At 39.9% G+C, this 26,136-nt stretch overlaps 2 protein-coding genes across 3 annotated transcripts in view; both read left to right on the top strand.

Annotated features, from left to right (window-relative positions):
* Nucleotides 1-13,114, top strand: part of LOC125893898 (CREB-regulated transcription coactivator 2) — a 63,744-nt gene extending 50,630 nt beyond the window's left edge. For both annotated transcript variants that reach the window (XM_049584880.1, XM_049584878.1), the window contains 3 exons: nt 48-119; nt 2,821-3,025; nt 3,972-13,114. In XM_049584880.1, the coding sequence (XP_049440837.1) occupies nt 48-119; nt 2,821-3,025; nt 3,972-4,162 (468 nt within the window). In that variant the 3' untranslated portion in view covers nt 4,163-13,114. The remainder of the gene's footprint in view (nt 1-47; nt 120-2,820; nt 3,026-3,971) is intronic.
* A 6,521-nt stretch (nt 13,115-19,635) lies between these two features.
* Nucleotides 19,636-26,136, top strand: part of LOC125893893 (DENN domain-containing protein 4B-like) — a 224,515-nt gene continuing 218,014 nt past the window's right edge. The window contains exon 1 of the mRNA XM_049584865.1: nt 19,636-19,738. The gene's annotated coding sequence lies outside the window, so the exon portion shown is untranslated. The remainder of the gene's footprint in view (nt 19,739-26,136) is intronic.

The following is a 26,136-nucleotide window of genomic DNA, read 5'->3' as shown; positions in this document are numbered from 1 at the left end:
AGATCCATCCCTCAGTGTAACCAAGATCTTATTTCGTTGTTTTCCAGGATGCCTTGTTCAACTCTCTTCTGGACGACCCATATCTGAGTCTGCAGCTTTCAGGCAAATCCAACCAGCAGGTAACTGAGTTACACATTCTCATGATGTCATTATAAACTGTGAATAACAGTGCCTGAGGGGAGCATGATGTCACTCGCTGGTGTCTGAGCTGATCATTGTAAACCCAGCTGGTTGTGTTTACAGTTGAGGGCAGAGCCAGTCTGAAAATTTATCATTTTCTCTTCATTGGTGGTTTTTCGTGGTTTTAAAAGTCTGGTGGCTTTGGGGTCGAGGCACCGACCATGAATCACAACGTCACCAGTCTGACTCATTAGCTGCATGTTTCTCCTCATGTGCTCCCTCATGTTTGATATAGTTTTGCTGTTGTTAAATGTGGTTTCTGGTAAATCAATATGTTCGCTGTTTTCTGTGGAGGCTTAGATGTAAAACTCTGGCAGCTCTGCACTAAAATGATCAATTTTCTCCTCCATATTTTTCGTGGACTGATATTTATGGATAAAGCGAAAGATATGTCAGCTATGATTGGTTGTTCCTCATCACATGACATGCGGTGCGCACTGCTGCGTTCTAAAAAGTTGAACTCTGTTTATCTGTGGGCGCAGCCGTTGCACCCTGAAAAGTTCTTTATATGGTTGATCCCAGATTTAAAATAATGTGGAATTCAAGCAAATAAAATGAGACAATTTTAAGAAAATACAAAGAACAAAAAATAAGATAAAGGTAAAATACCATCACTGAGCAGATAAGTAAAGTTGGCGACTAATTGCTCTGTAGGTTGCACTGAGGTACAGCAATGTCAAACAATAGGAGTAATACAAAATAAAAGAATACAAAACCGCCGACAACACTAGGTAAAAACAATAAAAATAATCAAAGGAGACATATATAAAAAAAGGCAGTGTGCTGAAATTAATAAAAGGCTTTTTTAAACAGATAAGAAGCACTTAAAAAAATAAAAAAAATATGCACTCAGGAACATGTGAACGCTGATCGCTCTGAGGTTTGAGCATCACTGCTGAGAACATTGCATTTAAGGGCACAAAAACGAAGCATGTGTACAGCCCCCAGGAACATCATCCACTGCCCATGGACCACCAGAGAAGCACAGGATGTGCCGCAGCTTCTTGACGAATTAGCTGTTATTTAATTTGAAATGTGTACACATCCATCCACGCGCCGCACTGCCAGGAGAGCTGATGTAGGGGAAATGCTGCCGTTACGTGTGTTGTAATGTGTGAGGAGAGTGTTACTAACTAGATTCAGCTGGTCTTACCTTCACACAGAACACCAACTCTGGAATGAAACACCTGGATGAGAGCGGAGTTTTTCCTTCTCTCACTTTTGTCTGTGTTCTTGCACCAAAACAACAGGAGATGCACCCTCTTGACTATTTGACGTGCAGACATGAGGACCCTTAAAGCTGCAGAAGGAGAGACCTTTGAGTTTGTCTCACAGATGTTCTGGCATCAGCGAGGCTTGGCTTATTCGGAGCTCTGCTGGCTTCCTGTAGAGTTTAGAGTGGCTCAGTCAGGGTTTACTCTCAGACTTTACGTGGCTTTAGTCTGCCCCAAGTTATTTGGATAGTCCTACACAAGATAATTACCAAGCTTTATACTGGAGCCTTTGTCTCACTTCCTTGATCTGTCTTGTGAATTTGTTCATCTAATCAAGTCCAGACCATTTGTGGGTTTGTATCTGGAATATTTTTGTTACCATGCACCGAACTGTGTGTCACTGATGATGATATAAATCTAACTCCACAGACCAGTGGATCCTCTTCTACAGTTAAAGTACTAACACCACACTGTGAATAAACTCCACTTCAAGTTGAAGTCCTGCATTCAAACTTTATGCAAGTGAAAGTATGTAATCAGCAACATGTACTTAAAGTAGTTAAAGTATGTGTGTTGCAGTAAAGTGTTCCCTGCTATGTTTCTTTATATCAGGGTTGCATCAATATACCAGTTTTAAGGTATAAAGTGACATGAAAATTGACGATTAATATACCGTGTCCATTTCTTTATCTACAATATTGGAAAAATGCCACTTGAAGGAAATTCTCAACTATATTTTAGTCATTTTCAAACGGAAGACTTTTTACACAAACTTTCAACAAAAAAAAATAGTTTCAAGATACAATTAAAGTAATAAATCATAGAATAGATACAAAGGTAGATAGGTAGATAGATAGAAGGGTAGGTAGGTAGGTAGGTAGGTGAATAGATAGAAAGGTAGATAGATGGGTAGATAGGTAGGTGGGTGGATGGATAGGTAGGTGGATAGATGGGTAGATAGGCAGATAGACAGGTAGATAGATAGAAGGGTAGGTAGGTAGATAGAGAGATAAAAGGGTAGGTAGGTAGGTGAATAGATAGAAAGGTAGATAGATGGGTAGATAGGTGGATAGGTACGTAGGTGGATGGATAGATGGGTAGGTAGGTACCACTGCCACTGGGTAGCTAGGTAGTTGGATAGATGATAGATAGAAAGGTAGATGGATAGACTGATAGATATGTAGGTAGGTAGCCAGGTAGGTGGATAGATGGATAGATGATGGATAGGTAGGTAGGTAGGTAGGTAGGTAGGTAGGTAGGTAGGTAGATTTCTGCTCCCTCTCAGTCACTTGTATCACTTTGTTACTATCTTGTTGGTCATCAAGTAAAACATAAATACAGACAAAACATGACATTTGGATGTAAAATATTCAGTAAAACCCACATCGTGTATTTCCTGCATTAAAACTTTTTTCTTCTGCTTCAGTTCACAGCAGAGAACCAGGGTGACAGTCTGTCTCTGAACCACAGCGGTCTGAGCTGCAGCAGCACCGACAAGAACCAGTACCCCTCCAACATGCAGGGGCACCTGGACCTGCAGGATCCCGGAGACCAGCAGCTCCTCAACAACCAGAACCAGAACTACGGCAGCGGGGACGGACGACACAACGTGCCCAACATCATCCTCACTGGTGGGTGTCGACTGGTGTTTATGAGACCAGCTAGGGCGGGGTGATATGGCAAAACATACCATCACGATAAATTTCTCTGTATTGATCGATAAAGATATTTATCACGATATATAATTTGATAATGCTGTGAGTCTGAGAAGTATCCTGATTCTGAGTCTTTAATTAATTTCCTGAACCCGTCTTTCTCCACGGTGCTCGTGGGCATCATGTCTTCGGCTGTGTCTGCTCCTTTTTCCTTTTCCGCAAAAGAGGACACTATTAATTGCTGTTTTGGTGCAGCCCCGTTAGCGCTGCCCACAGCAGCAGAAGTGCTCGGCCTTTAAGCAACACTTGTTGGTGGACTTACTGCAGCTTTGGGCAGATTTTCATGCTCTCAGTGTAGTTGTTGGGACACCACCTTTTCAGGTGATGGAAAATGTTTGTTGTGGTTCCTGTCCTGGTTGGCACCAACAGATGACATATCTCGCAGACTGTGAAAGCGAAAGCCAGCCCCAGATCCACCCTCGTTTCAGATGAAGCTTTTGTCGCTCTCTATCTGTGATTTTTCAGTGCTGTGCCCTCTTGGCTGCTGCTCTCTGGTCACTGCCTTTTTATAAACGGCCGACCTCACCCGAGTGCAGGGGTACACGCCCATAAACGTCCCAAGCACAGAAAGTAAGAAGTCAGAGGGCGGAGTTTCTGCCAAAAAATACACCACCGCACACTTCTGATTGAGAGGGATTTCTTCTGTATGAGTCTGTACATTGTATTTTAGGAAAATCCCGCAGAGTATATCTTCAAGAATTTATTTGATTATTGGCTCCATTTAAATATTTCTGAACACTGGAAGTTGAGTTGTTGTTAAGAGTTGAGAAGAAGATGATTAACAAGTCGGGTGTTCTGTAGTTTTCTTTCAGGTTTTATTTCCTGAAAGTCTAACATGTCCGCTGTCCCTCCCTCCCTGCAGGCGACTCCCCGCCGGGTTTGTCTAAAGAGATCGCCAGCGCTCTGTCCCACGTCCCCGGCTTTGAGATGGATCCCTTCTCTCTGGACGACCCCCTCAGGATGGACCCCCTGGCTCTCGACATGTTGGACGGCGACTTGATGCTCGCCGACCCGGCTGTGGAGGACTCCTTCCGATCCGACCGGCTGAAGTGACCCCGCAACCCCCCCGTGCTCCAGGAGCTCGGAGGGAGTCGGTGAAGGAGAGGGCCACCCTGATGGAGGTAGAGAGACTGGGATCTGCGCCGCTCCGCCGCCCACTCACCGCTCCCCCCACAAGATGGTCTGCAGAGCGAGGCGTGGAAGTAACTCGGGAACCTGCGGGAGTCTCGGTGAGAAGAGATTTCTGTCCGGGTCGTGATGAACTGAAGGAGGGGGGAGTTTTCCGTCGAAGGCACTTAACTGAAAACGCTCTTGCAATGCTTGAAGTCAAGAAAAAAAAAAACAGATGCTTCTCTTTTTAGGCATTAGCTTGTACGAGTCTTATCTGCATGTTAATGAAAAATGCACTCGCATAAATGCAAACACGCAGGAATAAACCGCTCACGTGACGTCGGCTTTATGTAAAGAAACCGTCTGTAAAAACCAGCAGCGCTTGGAAGATCTTGAAAAGAATTATGCATCCAGATACGCTTGGATCTTCCCCACGGCAGAGCTCTCTGACTGGTCTCTGCTCCACCCGGCAGCCATGTTCTCGACAGGAAACGATGTGTGATTGGTTCGGATGATTTTACCCCAGAACTCTTTAGGTTAGGAACCAGCCGGAGGCCAATACAGTTGATGTTTGGCTTTCTCTGCTTTATCAGCCACTTTGACAGGAACTCAGCCATGTCCTAGAGCTCTGTATATTTTTGAAATAATATGTTTCCTGCTCCGAAAGTCACAGATGCCAGTTTAACAGCCTGAAAGAGGTTGTGAGATTCTACTTAAACCAAACTGGTCAAAAGAATTTATATTCAGTTAGTTAAAAGCAGGTTAAAGGTTTTGGATGAAGCTCTCTCAGGAGTGCGTTCAGTGCTTAAAGCCCCTGATATGCTGCTTCTTTTCAAGTCATATAATCATCGTGATGCCCCTGATTTGTGTCCAATTAGAGCAGCTTTATACCCGTGAAATTATCCCGTGATCACACAGGACGCTGTCCTCAAAACGCTGAAGTTTTTCTTTGTGAGTTGTGAAATTGACTAATCTGCTGTTCAGGATATAAACCAAAAAAATCTTTTCGTCACATGTGGAATCGCATTAATATTCACAATTATATTTTTGTATACCTTCTTCTTTAGAACCGTTCATCTACAGAGAGACGGTAAAATAATCAGCTTATCGGCTTTATCAGCAAGTCACAGAAATCTGGTGACTCCCCTTCTGTTCTTCAGCAAGAAGAGACGTCCGTGAATGTCTTGTTTGTGTCTGATTTTGACATTAACATCAGTTTTGGTGTGAGAAGACACAGATAAAACCAAACTCAATTTGGTTGAAGAGTTCATCTTCTTTCTGCTACAAGTTGAAATCTATTTACCAAAATGCATCTGCATCAGTAATTGTTAATAACTTTGAGTAGAGTCTCAAAAAGAATCTGAAGAGTCACAAGATGGAGAAAAAAATATACATCTTTGTTACATGTTAATTTTTTCTAACCAATTTATTGTTGTTAAATTGTAGATACTTGTCTCTCTTCATATTTTTGTCACAGGGAGACATTTCTCAAGACAAAAAGGTTGGGAGTCATCATCATTTCCCACCAAAACCACCAAAACTCACTGCGTTACATTTGTGTCCGACACTTGAATTCAGAGCGACTCACGCTTGAAGCCTTCAGCACACAAGAAATGAGGGAAAAAAGCGTCCTGTCTGATCACAGATAATCAGTTTATCTTTTAGTTGCTACGTCACTGCCAGCTACACGAGTGTCACTGTTAAGACTTTATTTTACTGAGCCGCAGTCTGAAGTCTGAAACACGCTGCTGCGTCTGACAGAATGTGACACACTGTATGAACACACCACATCACAGTGTGTGCAATAAGAGGGAGTACATCCTGTTGTCCTCGGAGTCACATGTTTGGATGGATTCCAGTTAAATCTTCACGGATGTCTCAAAGATTCAGAGACAAACACCTTTGGCAGCATCACGTTTCAGACTTCACTCTCGTCCACATTCCCTCTAACAGAGAAAACATTAGTGTCTTGCTAAAGAAGAAGGCGCTGACAATGCATCGGATGCACTTGCCTGTAGTCGTGTGTGAAACTTGGCTGCTTTTTTAATAGAAGATTATGCATTTAAATGATGAAAATGAATGTGAGGGTGAATGAAAGAATAGCAGATGGGAAACAGGGATTCTGTACACCTGGGGGAAAGAAACCGAAATCACCCGGAGATTTCTTTCAGTGACAAATTTACGAACACGACAAAATATTAATACACAGATTAGTGTTGATGTGCAGGAACCCTGAGCTCACAAATCTGCATCTTCTTCCCGCTGAAATGTTCGTATGACAGCTACAGTCCCCCCTCAGGCTTCAGCTTTATCGCCCTTTCAGGTCAACTTCTTAAAGGGCAATTCCACCAATGTTTATCTTGATATTTTATATATGTTAACAGGCATTTTCCCAAAACCACAAAGTACCCCAAAGTGCCAAAAGGTCGTTACTCAAGGGCTGCAACTAACTATTTCTATTAGCAATCAATCTGCCATTTATTTTCCAAATTAACTGATTAATAATTTGGTCTAAAAGTTGTCAGACGATGGAGAAAAATGTCCATCGTAGTTTTGTTTTTTTTTCCGACCAAAAGTCCAAATAAAGTTTAAATGAGTAAAAAGAAAAACAACCAGTTTACAGCAACATTAAACAAAGAAAAACAGAAAAAGTTCTCATTTGAGAAGCTCGCATAGAAGAATATTAAGCTTTTGTTTTTGTTTAAAGGGCTGAAATTAGTCGGTTATTATATTTTTTTTCTTGCAGAAATATTTGCTAGAGTTTTTCTATTTGAGCTTCTTAATCATGAGAATTTTCTGATCATTGTAACGTAACGATTTTGGGTTCGGACTGTCAGAGATGACCAAACGTCGTAGAAAATTCTTCACAATTTATAAACCAAACATTTAATCGATTAGACGGGAGATTGGTTGATAATAAAAACAACCCCCAGCTGCAGTTTTTATTGCACCTGTAATCAAACCCAGCAGTGATGTCACTGTGTCCTGGAGCACACCTGTTCATCACTGCAGCCAGGTGAGCAGTTATATTTTGAAGGGGTGTCACTTCCTGTGCCTTGCTCAGACATTTGAACGTATAAAACAGAAAACAAGATGTTGAACTTTAATTTAAAATCTTCCTCCGATGATGTGATGTGAACTTTATACCAACTGCGACCCCAATGCAATTTTTTGGCGGGATTGCCCTTTAACCCCAGTCACTGTGATTGACAGCCTTTAGCCCCGCCCCTCTCTCTACCTGCACTTGCTGCACCTGTGCTTTCAGCCCCGCCCAGGGCCGGAGCATAGCAACATATTTTTATGTAACAAAAGGTAAAAAATGATTATTATTAATATTATTCTGACTATAAAGAAGTTTTATTTTTTAATCCAAAGTGGTCTAAATCTGTATGTACATAATTTCTCAGATAATATCTTTAAATAAATAAATAAACACAGTATATTTAAGACAGAAGAAAGAAAAAAAAAATCAGCTTGTAGAAGTTTGACGCCTGAAATGAGTTTTTGAACAACAGCTTGTAAAATTAGCTGCATGTGTTTGTGTGAGCATTTATAGTAAAAACATGTCGTTATGAAATGTTGTCTGGTGCCCCCCCCCCCCCCATCCCCTCCCCCCATCCCCAAACCCACCGGTTGGAAATACGGTCGTCAGCCACAGCTCTGTCTTTAGTTTGTTTCTGTCACGTTGTGGAAGAGTTCAGAATTTCCTGGTGTCTGTGTGACGAGAGGCTTTTGTTGAAATGTCCCTTTAATTTTATATTTGAGTCACTGATTATAGAATTCTGGAAAACTGAAGTCAAGTTTCTAAAATTATATTTTTTATATACGATAATATCTGTAAAACAAATTCTACATTTTGGACCGTTTGATTTAAAATTCAAAATTGACAAATAGAAAATCAGAGCAGTTTTTTTTTCGTCTGTTGACTGAGAGGTTACTGACAAATATCCCAACCTGGTGGCAGGACCCCCAGTCAGGGTCGCAAGATCATTAACAGGATTTTTATAAAGATTAAATCAGAACATGATGTTTATTCTTCAGTAAACATGATCATAAATCTTATAACTTATTTTAAAGTGAACTTTTGCAACCAGTAATAATGATAATCTGTATTTATAAAGCACTGTTTAAAGCAGAGATATGAAGTGTTTTACGAGGCAACAACAACAAAAAAAAACAAGTCATAAAAACAGTTTTTAAAAGAAAACCGATGAAAACCCTCAAACCGCAGTGATAAATGTCAGTTCAAAGGAAAGTAGATCTTTAGTACAATCTGCAAAAGTTCTCTGATAAAGAAGACAAGAAAGGACTTGAAAGTGATCGCTGACTCATCCAAACCTTATTCCCTCGGGCAAACTATAAAAGCAAAGGTCATGACGTCAGTGACAGTGTTTGGTGTCAGCTCTTTCGGGATCACAGGGGCGAGCACGTCAAATCACTGTGACCCGTCACGTCTTTGTTGTTTCAGCTCTGACTGAAAACTCCTTCCACGTGATGTGATGTCATCAGCTGATGTTTTTTATTTTAATATGCGTTTGTCTCCCGTGTTATTGATCTCCGTGTTACTGATCTCCAGACAGATCACCGCTCTGTCCTCAGTCCATGTTTGGTCCAGGGTAGCGAACATTACATCATAACATTACATCGTGATACATGAACAAACAGAGCAGGTCCGACTTGTTATCAGGACCAGACTGCAGTTAGAACCACATCAGTTCTTAATGGCTCTGATTATTATTCTAACTGGACTTCATGATGTCACCTGTCAGTTTGGTAAATATCTGCTAAACCAGGACTTGACCGGAGGCTGTAACGCCTCGCAGTTTGCCTCAGTGATTTACATTCCTGCTAACGTTAGTCATCTAACATTAATTAGCTGCACACGCATGAGTCACGACAGCGATGAAGCTTGAGAGGCTGAAACATCACCGCAGCTCTCTGTCCGTTTCTCTTACACCTTCATTTACAGTTCAGATTAACGTAGGGCGACTCCACAGAGATGTAGCTCGCTAACGTTAGCTAAACAAAGTGCAAATGCTAACTCAGATCATTGATGAACAAAGTAACACACACTGGTGAGTGATGAAGGTCCAGATTTATGAGAATTTGATGATTAGCACCAGCTCCTGACAACAATAGGAAACATTACCTAATGTCAGCCCTCCTGAATGTTGTTTAATATCATTAACAGTTTAATGTTTAGTTAGTTATTGATAACAAATACACGTACCTGCTAACAACAGCTAGCATTTAGCTACCTTGGACCAACGAGAAGCTTGAGTTGAGTTATACGCAGCTGACGGACAGAAACATCTGTTTGGAGATCAAAAACAAGGAAAATAAATGGGTGCATTTAGATATAAACGTCAGTCGACATCATGTGATGTGTGTTTTTAAATCTGTTGGATCAGTCAAAGTTAAAACAACAAAGATACGGAGAGCTGACACCAAACTCTGGCTCCTCAAGCGCTGTCACTGACGTCATGACCTTTCCGTCTTTTATATTTCCCTTTGGGCGGGTCATCTCAGAGCCTCGGGGCCCTGACGGCAAACACTCTGTCCTAGTATTGACTGTCATAAAATGCACATCCCTGACAACACACAGTGTCCTTTCAAATGACACGTCCTGAAAAATTAACCAAAGATTTAATAAAATTTTATGTCAGATTATAAACAACAGAATTAACGAGGGATGTCAGGAGGATGTTTTTTGATCATCTAAACGCCTCTTCCAGAAGTGAGGAAGTTAAATTACTTTCAAACCTCCCATGATGTCTTGTAACAAGATTCACAAATTAATTTATTAAATAGATTTGTCAACAACAGCAAAAGCCAGAGATATATCTACCAGTTAAAATAAATTTCCTATTATATTTATTTTAGCCATTTAACCCTTCGAGCAAACTGATGCGATTTCTTTCAGAAACATGGGGAGAAAGTCAACAAGCAACATGGAAAGAAATTAATAGATAAAGATAAATATTGTTAAAAAAAAATAGGGAAAAAAGAAAAAAATATATGATTATTATTATTTCTTCATGTTTAAAATTATGTGACAGACTTACTATAATTTTTAAGCAGTTTTTCCAGGTCATTTATTTGTTTGCTTCATTTTTTGTAAACTAATTTTCTTGTTTTTAATTTTCTCTTTTTACTAATTTCTTGCAGATTTTTTTGGGTCATTTCTTCTTTCGTTACTCACTTCTTTCTTCCCATGTTTTTGAAAGAAATCAAGCCAGTTTGCGGTCAGGGTTAAACAGCTGTCTTTGTTTTTAAGATGAAATTGAGGCAAATTGAGAAGGAAAAAAGCAAAAAAAAAAAAAGTTATTTATTTTAATTTTTCATCAATCTGACAAACAAAAAAACTACAAAACAAAAATAAAAGCTGAATTCAGTTGTCCTGTTTTCTATTTTTATTGATTAAGAAAAATTATTGTTTGTAAACAGGAAAGTAAATGTTACACTGACTGCTGGCGGTGCCATTATTTTGAAAATGCACTTCCTGTCTTATTAAGGGTCATATTGCAGGTCTGGAGAGTTTTGGAAATCAGTTTGAGTTACTAGTTAATAAAAAGTCTGCAACATCCAGGTGAATTCAGAGAGACACTGAGGTCTGTGGAGGAAACCCAGGAGGAGATTATGGGATGGATTTTAGCTTTAACGCCTCTGCAGATACGAGACAGTAAAAAAGATTGTGATTGATAATGAAATGAATAATGTGCCTGAAGTTGGACTGAAACTTGGGACTGTTGAGGGTCAGAGTGGGAGCACAGCTGCTGGTGTTGGTGGTGACGGCGATGTAGGAACGACAATCACAACAGAAAGTGGTGTTAAGTGTCACTGCTGCCCCCTGCAGGCCAGTGACGTGTCGGTGCTTCAGTGTCTGTGGTTTCTTGTCTCTGTGCTGCACTGTTGGATTCATCACGTTGAGGAGAAAGTTCAAACCTTAATTTTGAGATGTCTGAGATGGTTCCTGTCGGCGCCGGCAGCCGATGAGATTTCAGTCAGAGATTCAAACTTTGGGAGCGAGCTGATAAATGTCTGTCTGTGTGGTGAGGTGATTAAAGACAGGGGTGCAGCCATGTTGGATGAAAATGTTACTGAAGTTAAAGTCAGGATGGAAAATAGATTTGATCGGTTTGTTTTTTGTCCTGTTGTTGAAATGCAGTCTGACAGTGAAGCACTGAATGTTGATGTGTGTGTGAGCAGATCTTATGTTCATGTTGTGAGCAGAAAGTTTGAGTCGGTCACAAGTTCCAGCTTTATTAAGTACTGCAGATATTTAACCTTTTAACAGGTTGTTACGTCTTTATGAGCCGTAAAATCTCATTGATCTGAAATACGTTTTGCAGCTTCCACAACAAGTCAGCTTCCTGTAATCGAGATATTTGTAAGACCAACAGAGACAGATTCAGTCCTTTCTTTTCTCTTTCCTTCTCTTCATTTCTTCACTTTACCCCCTTTTTTAGAAATTAATTATGTGTATTTGTATTTAATGTAAGTAGAAAACCTTTAAAGGGATGCTTCACATTTTTTGAAGTGGGGTTTCGTGGTTTACTTACTCACAGATAGTTTATACATGCAGTAGATGTCAGTCGACACGCCCTTAGTTTGGAGAAGCAGACATGAGTCTGACGTGGAAGCTAAGTGATGTACTGCTGTGGAGGGGTCAGCCACAAAACTTTTTTAGCCACCTAAAAAAGTCCAGCCTAATAAAATCAATGTCAGTTTAAGTGTACGCTATATTTAGAATATTTTCACTGCTTTATCTTAATGCCACACAGTGATTTCCAATGGGAAGATTAAGCTGTTACATTGCTCTGGTCAAAGCCAGACTCCATTGAGAAAAACAGCGATTTAACATTGCTGAACACAGGAGCTGTTGGTCTACTGCTGCCTCGATCTGTTAGTTTGTTTGTGTTATTGGATGGCTTTGGCTTTTTAAAAGGTTAGTTCACACACACCAAAGTCACACAGTAACACAAAATGTGTAACTAATCGAGGCAGCAGTAGACCAGCAGCTCCTGTGTTCAGCAATATTAAATCGCTGTTTTTCTCAATGGAGTCTGGTGGCTCTGAAAATAGCATAAACTTCAATAGTTTTCTTTAAGGTTGGACTTTTATTGTGTGTGTAAGAGATGTTTTGTTGCTGACCTCGTCCACAGCAGTACGTTGTTTAGCTTTAGCGTCCGACTCCAGTCTGCTTGTCCAAACTGTGGGCGTGCTGACTGACATCTACTGTAGGTAATATGCTATCTATGGATAAGTACGTCGTACAGCCCCACTTCAGAAAAAGAAAACTATCCCTTTAAATGTATCTGTTCACTGAGCTGGATCAGTATTTTCTGTGCATGCACATTTATTTTAAGTAAGAACACCTTTAAGAAGCAGATTTTCTCCAGACTAAATGTCTTGTTGTTACACGACTCTTTGCAGTGAAACTCGTACAGACGATTGCACCTTCAAATAGTTTCATCTTTCTAACGACTTTGAGGATTCAGACACTGAAACGTGTCGGATCAGATCAGGTGTGAATGGAAACTTAAAGCTGTTTGTGTCCAAATAAAAGTTTAAATAAAGTTTTGCTTGAGATGAAAAGATCAGGTTCAAATCAGTTTGAGAGAGAGAACACTTTTAATTTCTGTTTTTTTTAACTGTTAAATTTCTTTTTAATTTTTTTTCCTTTAAATTAAACTAATATTTGTTTTAAAACCACCATCGTTTTATTTTTACTCTGTCATTTATTTTTTTAACAAGAGCAGCTGTCACTCAGTAGGTCAAACACAATCATCTGATAATTTACCCACCTGTGTTTTCCCGTTTGTAACACTGACGTCATCCTGTGTGTGTGTGTGTGTGTGTGTGTGTGTGTGTGTGTGTGTGTGTGTGTGTGTGGAGCATTTTGTTGTTATGCAATAAACCTGTTGTGAGTTCACATGCAGTTCCAGACTCTGCCAGTGGAGGGAGCTGTTGACCAGCGAGGTAGTGCGTCTGTGAGTGAGTGAGTGTGTGTGTGTGTGCGTGCGCGCAGACTAGGGATCAGTTAAAGGCCATATTTCATATTTTTTCATATTTTTTATTGATGTATGATATTAATTGCTCTCATTATTATTATTATTATTATTATTAATGTTATTGTTAGTTTTTCATGTTTTTAGGCTCCGGAGAATAAAATAAAAACGAGCGTCCAGCGTCTGTTGCTTTGTATTTGAATAATAAATTGACTTTTTGTTGTATTCAGATTTTTATTTGAACCTTGTAATAAATAAATAACCAGGGAATGTTGAGTGTGTTGTACATATGAATATGTTTTCAAACAGAGGTGCTTCTGAAGCTAACAGAAGAGATTTTTAAAGAGACTGTACCTTCACATTATTTTCCAGAAAATAAACAAATGAAACCTGGAACTGCTGCAGTGTGTGTGTGTGTGTGTGTGTGTGTGTGTGTGTGTGTGTGTGTGTGTGTGTGTGTGTGTGTGTGTGTGTATTTGTTTTTATACTGCGATGAAATATTTATATCTATGGACTGCTCAGTAGGGGAGTAAGTATAAAGTACTAATACCACACTGTTGAAGTCCTGCCTGTAATAAGTATACGACAGTGTAGTTTATAAAATATCATTCATGATCATACACATATACTTATACTATTATTTGTATTCATTTCTCCATTATATTGGTTCTACTACAGTTCAGTGTGTCTATATACAGCTGTACACTGTTGGTATATCACAGCTTATTATGTGTTTATAGGACTATAAGTGATATTTACCACATAAAAAAAATATAAATGCAACCTAAGTATGGTTACATAAATATACCACAGCATAGCTGAAACAAATATAATGCAGTGTGGTATGTAATACCACATTTGTATTAATATGTATGGAATGAAGGTCATAATATGGCGTGAAGAATGTTTGGAATCAACCTTGAATATATGGAATGAAACTTGTTTTGATAGACTTAAAGTCAGAATATAAAGAATGAAAGGTGGAGTATGTGGAATGACAGCATATACAGTACAGGCCAAAAGTTTGGACACACCTTCTCATTCAATGCGTTGTCTTTATTTTCATGACTATTTACATTGTAGATTCTCACTGAAGGCATCAAAACTATGAATGAACACATGTGGAGTTATGTACTTAACAAAAAAAGGTGAAATAACTGAAAACATGTTTTATATTCTAGTTTCTTCAAAATAGCCACCCTTTGCTCTGATTACTGCTTTGCACACTCTTGGCATTCTCTCCATGAGCTTCAAGAGGTAGTCACCTGAAATGGTTTTCCAACAGTCTTGAAGGAGTTCCCAGAGGTGTTTAGCACTTGTTGGCCCCTTTGCCTTCACTCTGCGGTCCAGCTCACCCCAAACCATCTCCATTGGGTTCAGGTCCGGTGACTGTGGAGGCCAGGTCATCTGCCGCAGCACTCCATCACTCTCCTTCTTGGTCAAATAGCCCTTACACAGCCTGGAGGTGTGTTTGGGGTCATTGTCCTGTTGAAAAATAAATGATGGTCCAACTAAACGCAAACCGGATGGGATGGCATGTCGCTGCAGGATGCTGTGGTAGCCATGCTGGTTCAGTGTGCCTTCAATTTTGAATAAATCCCCAACAGTGTCACCAGCAAAACACCCCCACACCATCACACCTCCTCCTCCATGCTTCACAGTGGGAACCAGGCATGTGGAATCCATCCGTTCACCTTTTCTGCGTCTCACAAAGACACGGCGGTTGGAACCAAAGATCTCAAATTTGGACTCATCAGACCAAAGCACAGATTTCCACTGGTCTAATGTCCATTCCTTGTGTTTCTTGGCCCAAACAAATCTCTTCTGCTTGTTGCCTCTCCTTAGCAGTGGTTTCCTAGCAGCTATTTGACCATGAAGGCCTGATTCGCGCAGTCTCCTCTTAACAGTTGTTCTAGAGATGGGTCTGCTGCTAGAACTCTGTGTGGCATTCATCTGGTCTCTGATCTGAGCTGCTGTTAACTTGCCAATTCTGAGGCTGGTGACTCGGATGAACTTATCCTCAGAAGCAGAGGTGACTCTTGGTCTTCCTTTCCTGGGTCGGTCCGCATGTGTGCCAGTTTCGTTGTAGCGCTTGATGGTTTTTGCGACTCCACTTGGGGACACATTTAAAGTTTTTGCAATTTTCCGAACTGACTGACCTTCATTTCTTAAAGTAATGATGGCCACTCGTTTTTCTTAAGTTAGCTGATTGGTTCTTGCCATAATATGAATTTTAACAGTTGTCCAATAGGGCTGTCGGCTGTGTATTAACCTGACTTCTGCACAACACAACTGATGGTCCCAACCCCATTGATAAAGCAAGAAATTCCACTCATTAACCCTGATAAGGCACACCTGTGAAGTGGAAACCATTTCAGGTGACTACCTCTTGAAGCTCATGGAGAGAATGCCAAGAGTGTGCAAAGCAGTAATCAGAGCAAAGGGTGGCTATTTTGAAGAAACTAGAATATAAAACATGTTTTGAGTTATTTCACCTTTTTTTGTTAAGTACATAACTCCACATGTGTTCATTCACAGTTTTGATGCCTTCAGTGAGAATCTACAATGTAAATAGTCATGAAAATAAAGAAAACGCATTGAATGAGAAGGTGTGTCCAAACTTTTGGCCTGTACTGTATATTGAATAACATCTGAATCTATTAAACGGAACGAGGATATATAGAACGAAAGTTTACAATTATGGAATGAAAGTTTGAATGTATGGAATTAAATTTAAATACATGCAATGAAACTTGTACATAAAGAAGAATATAGAATGGCAGTTTAAATTTATGGAATGAACTTTGTGAATGAACCTATGGAATGACACTTGTATTAACAGAATGAAAGTTGGAATATATAAAATGAAAATTTTAGTATTTGGAATGATGGCCACAATATGGCTTGAGACTAGAATATTTAAAATTAAAATTTGCATTTATGGAATAAAGGTTGGAATGTTTAGAACGAAACTTATATAGAATGAAAGTCAGAATGTATAGAATGAAAGTTTGAGTATATGGAATGTCGGTGGTGATAAAGCATGAAACTTGAATGTTTAAAATGAAAAGTTGAATTTATGGAATAAAAGTTGGAATGTTTGGAATGAAACTTGTATATATAATAGGACGAAAGTTGGACTATATAGAATGAATGTTTGAATTTATGGAAAGAAAGTTTTCATTTGGGGAATGAACCCGTTTATATGTGGAATGACACTTTTATTAATAGAATGAAGGTTGAAATTTATAGAATCAAAGTTTGAGTGGTATGGAATGAACCTTGAATATGGCAATTTATAGAATGAAAGTCTGAGTTTATGGAATGAAAGTTAAAATACATGGAATGACAGCATATATCGAATAAACTCAATCTGTGGAATGAAACGTGAATATATAGAATGAAACTTGAATTAATAGAATGAAAGTCAGAATATAAAGGACGACAGTTTGAGTTGGAATGAACACTGAATATGGAACAAACCTGTAATATATAGAATTACAGTGTGAATTTATGGAATGAAAGTAGGAATACATGGAATGACAGCATATATCACATGAACTTTGAATCCATGGAATAGAATGTGAACATATAGAATGAAAGTTTATATATTACAACCGTTGTTCAGTATATTTAAACTTTAATTCTCAAGTTGGGATTCATTCATTCAAGACTGAGTCCATATATCTGAACTTTAATTCTATACATGTAAGGTTTTTTTCATATATTCAGACTGTCATCCCATACAACAGTTAAACTATATCGTAACACAACAGTTTAAACTCCAAACTGCAGCAGGTGAACACAACTAAATAATTTAATATTTTATTGTTGTTTTTATTCTGGTGAATAATAATAATACTGTTTGTATTTAAACCTCCAAAAACAGAAATAATTCATTCACCAGTTCAGTTTCTGTCTGACAGCTGCGTCCAGAGATAGGTAATAACACCGGAAACAGAGGTGCTCTGGCTTCAAAATAAAAGCATAAAGTCGGTCACGTTTTAAAAACAAGAAGTGAAGCTTTTGTACAGATTACAGGTGACTAATATTTTCTAAACATGTTCACTAAACACCATGTAAAACACCCAAAGAAGAGGAGCTGCACTGGAAGGAAGGTTTTTAGACTAAATGTCTTGTTATTACTTTTTTTTGTTTGTTTTTGTGGTAACATTTACTAAACTCATACAGATGTACACTTCCTGTTAGTTCATCTTCATAACAGAGTTAGAGGAGGAACAACACCAACTCCCAGGATTCAGACTGAACACTGAAACATGTCAGATCAGATCAGGTGTGGATGGAAAAGTCTGGAAATCAGATTTAAAAACATTTTTGTGCAAATGAACGTTTGAAGAAAGTTTTTGTTTGAGACGGGCCCCAAACTTTTCAAAAGGAAAGATCGGTAACGAGGAATAAATCAGTTTGAGAAGGAGAAAACATCTTTATTAGCTGTAATATCTATTTTTAAAGACTGTTAAAATATTTTTTTCCCTTTTACATTGAGCTGATTTTTATGCTCACAGTCATTTTGATAAGAACAGGCGTCACTCAGAAGGTCAACAGTTCAGTCTTGAGGAAACAAAGCTTGTATAAAAAAATTGCAGATCTTAAATATCAGCGATAATAATCACATATTTCTTTATTTGTGTTTGTGTGATTTCACTGTCTTTGTCAATGGTTCATTTCTAACAGTGTCTTTTTCCTTTCTGCAGAACTTTCGACCTTTATTAAAAGATAACAACCTAATAAATCATGTGGAGCTCTGCGTGACCTGTTTACAGGACCGTCCCTGGTTCAGGTCTTCACCTTCAGGTCAGACCTCACAGGTGACACGCTGCTGCTCACAGCTGCAGGTCTGGGTAATAACTGATCTGCAGGCTGCTGCTGACGGAGCAGAAACTATCACACATATTGACCAATTATGTCATTATTATTATTATTAGTAGTAGTAGTAGTTGTAATATCATTAAGCACGGAGGGAAGCGATTCATCCAGCTAAAGGTCAAATTTATGTGATGTATGAATAGATATGTCTTTAATGCCTATAAATATGTGTGATTAATTTATATGGCAGAATGTTATTACGCACATTGGCGCAAGTACTGTACTTAAGTACAGTTTTAAGGTACTTGTACTTCACTTGAGAACTTTCTTTTCATGCTGCTTCATACTTCTTCATCTCAGACTTACTTTCCAGATTTGGTTTAAGAATACAAAATATTACTTTTACTTTTGGCACTTTAAGTACATTTGTTTGCTGATAGTTTTTCTACTTGTGGTGATTGTGGTGATAACTAAAAGTACATTAAGTGCATAAAGTACTCAAAGTAAAAGTAATTAATACAAAAAAATGTTGACTCATATATTATATTATTAGATTATTACAGTGTTGAAAGAAGCACTCAGATCTTTTAAAGTAGTAAAGTAGTAAAGTACAAGTAAATACTGTAGGTACATTTTCCTAATCATACTTTTACTTAAGAACATTTTCAGTGCAGCAGTTTTACTTACTTAACAGAGTATTTTATTTTAGCAGTGGTCTTCAGTAAAAGTTTATATACCACAGTGTAAAAACATATTCTGTTACAAGTGCTTAAATTCCTACTTTAGTAAAAGTACCAAAGTATCTGCATCAGAATGGACTTAAAGTATCAAAAGTAAAAGTCCTCGTTATGCAGAATGGCCCATTTCAGGAAAATACATATTTATATTATTGGATTATTATCACTATTGCATTATAGTGTTCATCACTTAAATGTTGCAGCTGGTAAAGATGCTCATTTTAATTATTGTAATTTCTTACACTGCTGCGTACATTAATCTAGAATAATACACAATCATTTATTATCAGATTTATACTGCTACTAATAACGATAATAATAATTAGTAGTAGTGTTATTGTTATTATTATTGTTGTCTGAATTTGCAAAGTAACTTATCAACATATGTAGTGCACAATATTAAATACACATAATATACAAAGAAGCCTACAGTATTTCTCTCTGAGATGTAGAGAGATGAGTAGAAGTATAAAGTAGCAGTAGTAGTCGCATTTCACCTCTGGACATTAATACTTTTAATTAATACTACTAATGAGGCAAGGCAGCTTTATTTGTAAAGCACATTTCATACACAAGGGCAATTCAAAGTGTTTTACAGAGCAATAAAATATAAAACATAATAAAGGATACAGAAAGGAAAAAAGAGAAATAAGATATAAATGGTCAAATTAATTATAAATGATTTATTACTTTTTTAAAAATCACCATTAAAAATAGCAAAAGTGCAGAAAATGACTCTTAATCAATAATGAACATTAAGGGTCTGTTCCACCAAACTATTGTCAACAGGGCTTTTATTTTGAAGCCTGTGACCGGAAGTAGGAAGCGTTATTATGTGTAGCTTGACGCCGCAGCAGACAGCAAACATGGACGTCACATGTGAGAGAATGACCTAAACATGATCCTTCCAGTTATCTGTGGGAAAAACCAGCAGAGACAACAAGGTACGAGTCACGTTATTTCACCGTTACCGACTCTGGCTCGCGCGTTAACGGACCCGGTGACTGTTGACGTTTGAAACCAGCTCGCCCGGCTAGCTTGTTTAACGCTAGCTAACCCGGGGGAGCTAACAAACGTTATAGCGTTTAACGGGAACCTCGGTGCGCCCATTGTCGGACACGCCTCCCTCCGAAGCGCTTCTTCATTTTGTCCCCGAAATATTTTCGCATCAGCCCGAGTCCACCGGAGACACCGAGCACCGTGTGCTTTCATCTGGTTATAGTGGTTTTAATGATGCGTTCACTGGCCTCCGACGCGCTCATGTTTGGGAATTGATATTAAATTTCTAACCCGTGTAAACACGAGTGGAGAACAGCCTGTTCCTGTGTTAAATGACATGTTGAGACTGGCACACGAAATAATTAAGACTGAAGATTGTTGGAGTCCAGGCGGCTGTGCGTCCGATAATGGAACCCTCCCACTTGCTGACTCCGGGCTTTAAATTGCCTTGCAGCTGCAGGCGACCATCGCCTGTCACGGTGAACCGACGCAGCGCTCGTTAACACATTAACCGCTGCGACTGTTCACACCACAGGTTTGTTTCCGGATGATTTAAAGTCGGAAACGTGTCTGGACTCAAATGAAATAAAATCGTGCACAGCTGTGTCCGATAATGGAAGCACATAGAGGGGGTTTCGGTTTGTTGGAGCTCGGGCCTGTTTGTTGCAGTGCAGCTCTGTCTCCATCAGTCTCCTGCAGACTGTGGGGTGTTTGAGAGGAGGTGAACAGGAGGAGCTGTCTGTCTGTCTGTCTGTCTGTCTGTCTGTCTGTCCGTCCGTCCGTCCGTGTGTGTGTGTGCAGGGCCTCTGGTGCATTTATCTGACTGTTGATTTGTGCAGGAGAGTCAAACACAAACACTGTCAGCAGGTTTTCAACCCTTAAAACACTCAATAAAAGCTCAAACAAAAAATCTTTAGGGACTGTTGCTTATTGATGAGAGGAGCGGGGCGATGCAAAAAGAGGGAGGCATGTCAAATTATTTTTTAAAGCACTGGGTCTTGTTTATTACTGTGGCTCAGGGGAGGGACATACAGATTTTTACAGATGATTTCTAAGATAACATATTCTCCAAACCAGCGAGTTTGGACGGCTTGTTATCATTGTATTTTCAAATTTCCAATGGTCCCTGAATGCATTATGTGAGAGGAATGGTTCTTGTAAGAGTAAACCATGACCAAATCTGAGTTTAGAGCAGTGACATTACACCTCACCTCAAATTTGGCCAAATTGGGGCGCCCAGCCACTCCGGCGGGTAGAGCAGGTGTCCCATATTTGAAGCCAATGTTTTAGCTGCGGCGGCTGCAGGTTCTCTCTGTTCCCCCTTTCACGCCTAGACTGTCCTAAAAAATGAAGGCAAAAAAATCCCAAAATAATCCTTAAAAACACTGGCCAAATTTAAAAAAAACCTTAACTTTTAACATTCAAATATGAAAGGGTAAGTTTTTAAAATCTAATAACTAATTTCCGGTGCAGGGAGGGTCGTGCATTTCCCGCCAGTCACTCAGAGAGGCTCGAGGAAAACGTGTAGCTTCGGGGAGAGTAAAAAAAACAAAACGCAACAAAGAACCCAGTCACACCCGAGCTTCCCTCCTCCTCTGATAAATATAGAACAGTCCCTTATTTATTTGTTAACAATAAAGGAAAGTAAACCGATTTTCCAACACTGGACATTAATTTAAATCAGATTATTCAACAGCAGAAATATTTTTTTAAAAAAAAAAAAATGAGCCAAGACAACAACAAAAATCTTATTTTTCTTGACTGGATAAAAGAGCGTTGAAATCACAGCTCATGTTATATTTCAGTAAATCCTCGTGTTCACTTCAGATTGACCTCAAACTCGACATCATGCTGCAGTTCAGCGCCGTCAGCATCGCTCTGATTGTTTAACATGATGGAGCAGCTGTGGTTCAGAAGCCACAGCGTCCATTAGTCACACAGTCGCTGGTGGTTTGTTCCTCGGCTCTTCCTGTCCACATGTCAGAGTGTCCTTGTCGAACAAGACACTGAATCCTGAGTCGCTCCTGATGGTCAGACTTTTGATGTGTGAATAATGTTTTGTCCTTTAGTGTGGAAAAGTGCTTTATATGTCCTATAATCTGCACACAGAAACATCTTCCTCGTTCTGCTATTGGAAAGCGAGTTTCAACTGCACAGATGTGTCTCTACTCTGTGAACATGTGAGCTGATCGCAGTAGTTCAAGATGGATTATATGTACATGCAGTGATTGTGGCTCTGCAGCTCTTTTCCTAAGAGTTTATTGACCTCTCTGTAGTTTTTGTTTTGCCGAGCAATCATGAGACTTTTACGATATATCACAATAACAGCGAGGTGTCTGGTGTGAACAGTTTTGTCTAACTCCCCTGCTTGTTGTAACAGTCTGTGTGATGTGATGTGAACGCAGCATCAGACCTGAACATAAAGAGGTTTTCACAGTTTTCCCTCCCACACCTGCTGATCAGAATGGACTGATGAGTTTGATGCTCAAACTGTCAACACATTGAAGGTAAATCGTCAGACTTCTCGGCTTTCTAAGAGTGTTGTCTTTGTGTTTCAGTGTCAGTGAGCTGACACATTTTCATCATGGTGCGGTTGTGTTCAGTCAGCTGTTACTGATGCAGAGAGTCTCCATGAAATCCATTTTTATCTCCCGTGAAGACAGTTTTATTTTCTGTCTGTGAATACCAGAAAATCAACTTTATGTGTTTCAGTTTCATGTTTGACACGACTCTAAAATACTGTGCAGCTAATAATTCAATAAAAATGATTGTAAGCTTTATTTATAAAGTGTTTGACAGAATAAGAGACAAAAGAAATGAGACATGTTTACATGTAAAAGAGACAAAACGACAGATATCCAGGTCAGAGCGTCTCTGTTGAACCTGACATTTCCTCTACGATCCTCCAGTGTTCACAGCGGTTGTGTTGCCTCTGTGAATTATAGGACGCTTGTCTGGAGAAACAGGCAGATTATTTTCCTCTGGAGGCCTTTTAGCAGCAGGAGTGCTCAACACATCAAACATCAGTGGGAGGATTTAACCACCGCCTCCACCACCACCACAACAACAACAACAACAGGCCTCTCATTCACTCAGTTTAAAGACATATAAGAAGTTAATGTATTAAAGCAGCGATTTATTTAATATAATTTAAAAACCCTCCTGGATCAGCTGGAAAATGCATCGTCACAAAGCTGAAAACTGTTTTTCTGAATGGATGGATGGTTATTTATCAGCAATCTCACTGTGTAAATATTTTGTAAAAGCACCAATAGTTAACCCTAGCCTGGAAATCCAGACCCAGATCTAGAAAGATTTAGGGTCTGGCTATGAGTAATGAAAATGGCCCAACTCGAGGGGCAGCACCAAGCATGCATTTGAAAATATCACTGCACACAATTGGATAACACTACGACCAATCAGAACAATATACCGGGTGAAGTATCCAGAGCTTAGCTACCAGCGGAGCTAACTGGTAGATTAGACTCTTGCCGTATCCGGTCGGCAAAACAGCAAAAACGTCCTTCTTACAAAGGAAAGACTCGAGCGCCGTCTTCTGTTCCTCTTTTAGAGAAAAAGCCAAGTCTAACTCGTTCATTGTAGCGGCCAAAGCTGTTTCAAACAGCTGGTGTTCATCCATAGCCATCTTGCAATGTTTACTGACTGATTCCGGACTTCGTCGTCGCAGCGCTGTCGTCATCTGTTTAGCTCGCCTCTGGCCCGCCTATATCAGATACACCGATGTGATTGGTGCAGCTCGGTTTCATTGGCATGGGTAATGAGCATCATTACTGATGCCAGAGTGACTCGCTGAGCAAATTCAAATTGTGCTCTCGCAAGAACTCTGGATTTCCAGGGTAAATTAACCCCACAATATTGATAATTGAGATACTCAAATATTGTCATGCATGATTTTCTCCTTATCGCTCAGCCCTAGTCGATCTCTTGTTTTGTCTTTCCCGTCCGATGTGCAGCTTAAACCGGCTTGATTTAGTTGATTTAACGCAAACTGATCGAAACAGCTTTTATCATTATAACATTAATTCATTTTCCGTTACTGCTTATCCCGTCAGGGCTCCTGCAGGTGTGTTGACATTAGGCGAGAGGCAGGGTTCACCCTGGACAGGTCAGCAGACTATCACAGGGCTGACACATAGAGACAGACAACCATTCACACTCACATTCACACCTACGGACAATTTAGAGTCACCAGTTAACCTGCATGTCTTTGGACTGTGGGAGGAAGCTGGAGCACCTGGAGGAAACCCACGCTGACACGGGGAGAACATGCAAAATTCATAGAGACATGCCCTTGCCAATAGTGTCTGATAGGCGCTGAAGGGAGTACGGCAACATGAAGAGATCAAATTTCAGTGCAGGCAGGAGGGGGAGAGCAGCGCACATTGTGTTTAGCCTCTAGCAGGCAGTGGAGATTGTAACAGTGCCAAACCAGTGTCACCACAGGATGGGACCACGGGCAGGGCAGATGTGCCGTTTTGATGTCAAGTTATCTGTGCGACCCTCCACTCTCCGGAGATTTAAAAAGCAGCTAACAGCAGTTAGCGGCTAACTCAAAGAAGAAGAACAGCAGCTGAAGATGTCTGCAAATTTGGAAAACAGTCGAACAGCCAAAATGGGATTTGCTGTGTTTTTAGTACAGCAGTGGTTGCAACAAATGAGTTTCAGTGTGGACAGAGAGCTCTGATGTTACACACGAACATCGAACGCCTGTTTGCTGTTGGGACACTTTGTCATCAGTATGTTTCACGCTGGAGCAGCTGTTGAGTCAAGTGTGACACCTCGTTGTAAAGTTTAGTGTACCAGTCCAGCCTGTTGTTGGTTTAACATCAAAGTGGTTTGTTTTTACAGCGGCACAACTTCAAACATCCACAGCAATAAAATGCAACACACACATTTATGCAGCAATAATATTGATCCAGTGGGAAAACACTGCTGAACATTTTACTGCAACAAACACACTTTTACTTTAAGTACTTAAACTACATTTTACTGCCTTTATTAAAGGTTTGGAATGCAGGACTTTTACTTGCAATGGAGTATTTTCACAGTGTGGTATTAGTATTTTTACAGCAGTCAAGTATCCAAGTACTTCTCCCGTCAGTGTGTTTGTTGGACTTGGGACAGTAACACGTCGCTACAGGCTTCTTTCCACACACAGTCCTACTTTACTCTCCTGAAGATATTGAATCTGCTGTGATTCACAGACCGGACTCAGATCTGTTATTAGACACCCTCAGGCCTCGGTTTACTTTTCATTCGTCCATGTTTGTTGATCTTTTCCTCCTGTGGTTCAGACTGAAGTTGAGTGTGTTGATACGTGGTGTCACACAGGAGAATAGGACGTCTCTCTCACACACACACACACACACACACACACACACACACACACACACACACGGTCTGCAGGTGAACAGTGTTAAACATACCTGTGCTGTCAGACATCAGGATACCTGAGATAACTGTCAGGACGAGTCGCCTCTTGTAAAGAATTTGTCGCGGCAGAGTGAAGACTCAGCACAGAGAGACCCTCAGAGTCTCTGAGGAGAAGATTTGGTTGTTTATTGGGTACAAACGTTTAGATATTACTTCCCCTCTTCTTCAGAACATACGAAGCAGGAAAGACTTTGGCTGACATCAGACACAAATGTCACCTCACTCTGTTTCCATCTTCAGTCTAACATGGCGTCCACTCTAAGGTCTCGTTTATACGACAATGATTTCAACTGAAAACGGTAAACTTAAGTTGCGTTTTGGCCGATCGTTTACACAGCAGCAGCGTTTTGGGTGCCTGGAAACACAACGTTTTGAAAACGGGTTCCAGAGTGCAACTTTTTGGAAACAGCGGCATCTCTGTTGTCATGTAGACGTGCAATATGCAGTTCTTCTGAAAACTGAGACTTTTCACACATGCGCATTACGCTTCCAGTCACTAGGCATGCCGACCGTCACAACAACAATGCTGAGCTCTGTTTGTGCTGCTCACCCTGTTGATTTGAAGTGAAGTGTAGATCTGTTACTGTAGCAACTCCACCTCGACGTCCATCCAGATAAAGTTATCTGTGCATGCTTTTGCCATTGTGTCTTCTTTGTTTGTTTTCACCGCGTTGTAGAGGAAGACGCTTCAGCACAGGCGCATGGCGTCATGCCATGATGTTGCTTTGCAAATTTACACTGCCACCCATTGGCCTGGCGTGCATACTACAGCGTTTCTAGTAGATTTTGCAGCTTCGTGTGAACGAGGATCGTTTCAATAACATCGTCATATAAAAGCAGAAGTTTTTTACAACGCAAAGGACAGACTTTTCCGTTTTTAGAGAAACCG

This window comes from Epinephelus fuscoguttatus, linkage group LG8 (assembly GCF_011397635.1).
Source record: "Epinephelus fuscoguttatus linkage group LG8, E.fuscoguttatus.final_Chr_v1".
In the NCBI taxonomy this organism is placed as follows: domain Eukaryota; kingdom Metazoa; phylum Chordata; class Actinopteri; order Perciformes; family Serranidae; genus Epinephelus; species Epinephelus fuscoguttatus.
This window is presented reverse-complemented; position numbering and strand designations above follow the sequence as displayed.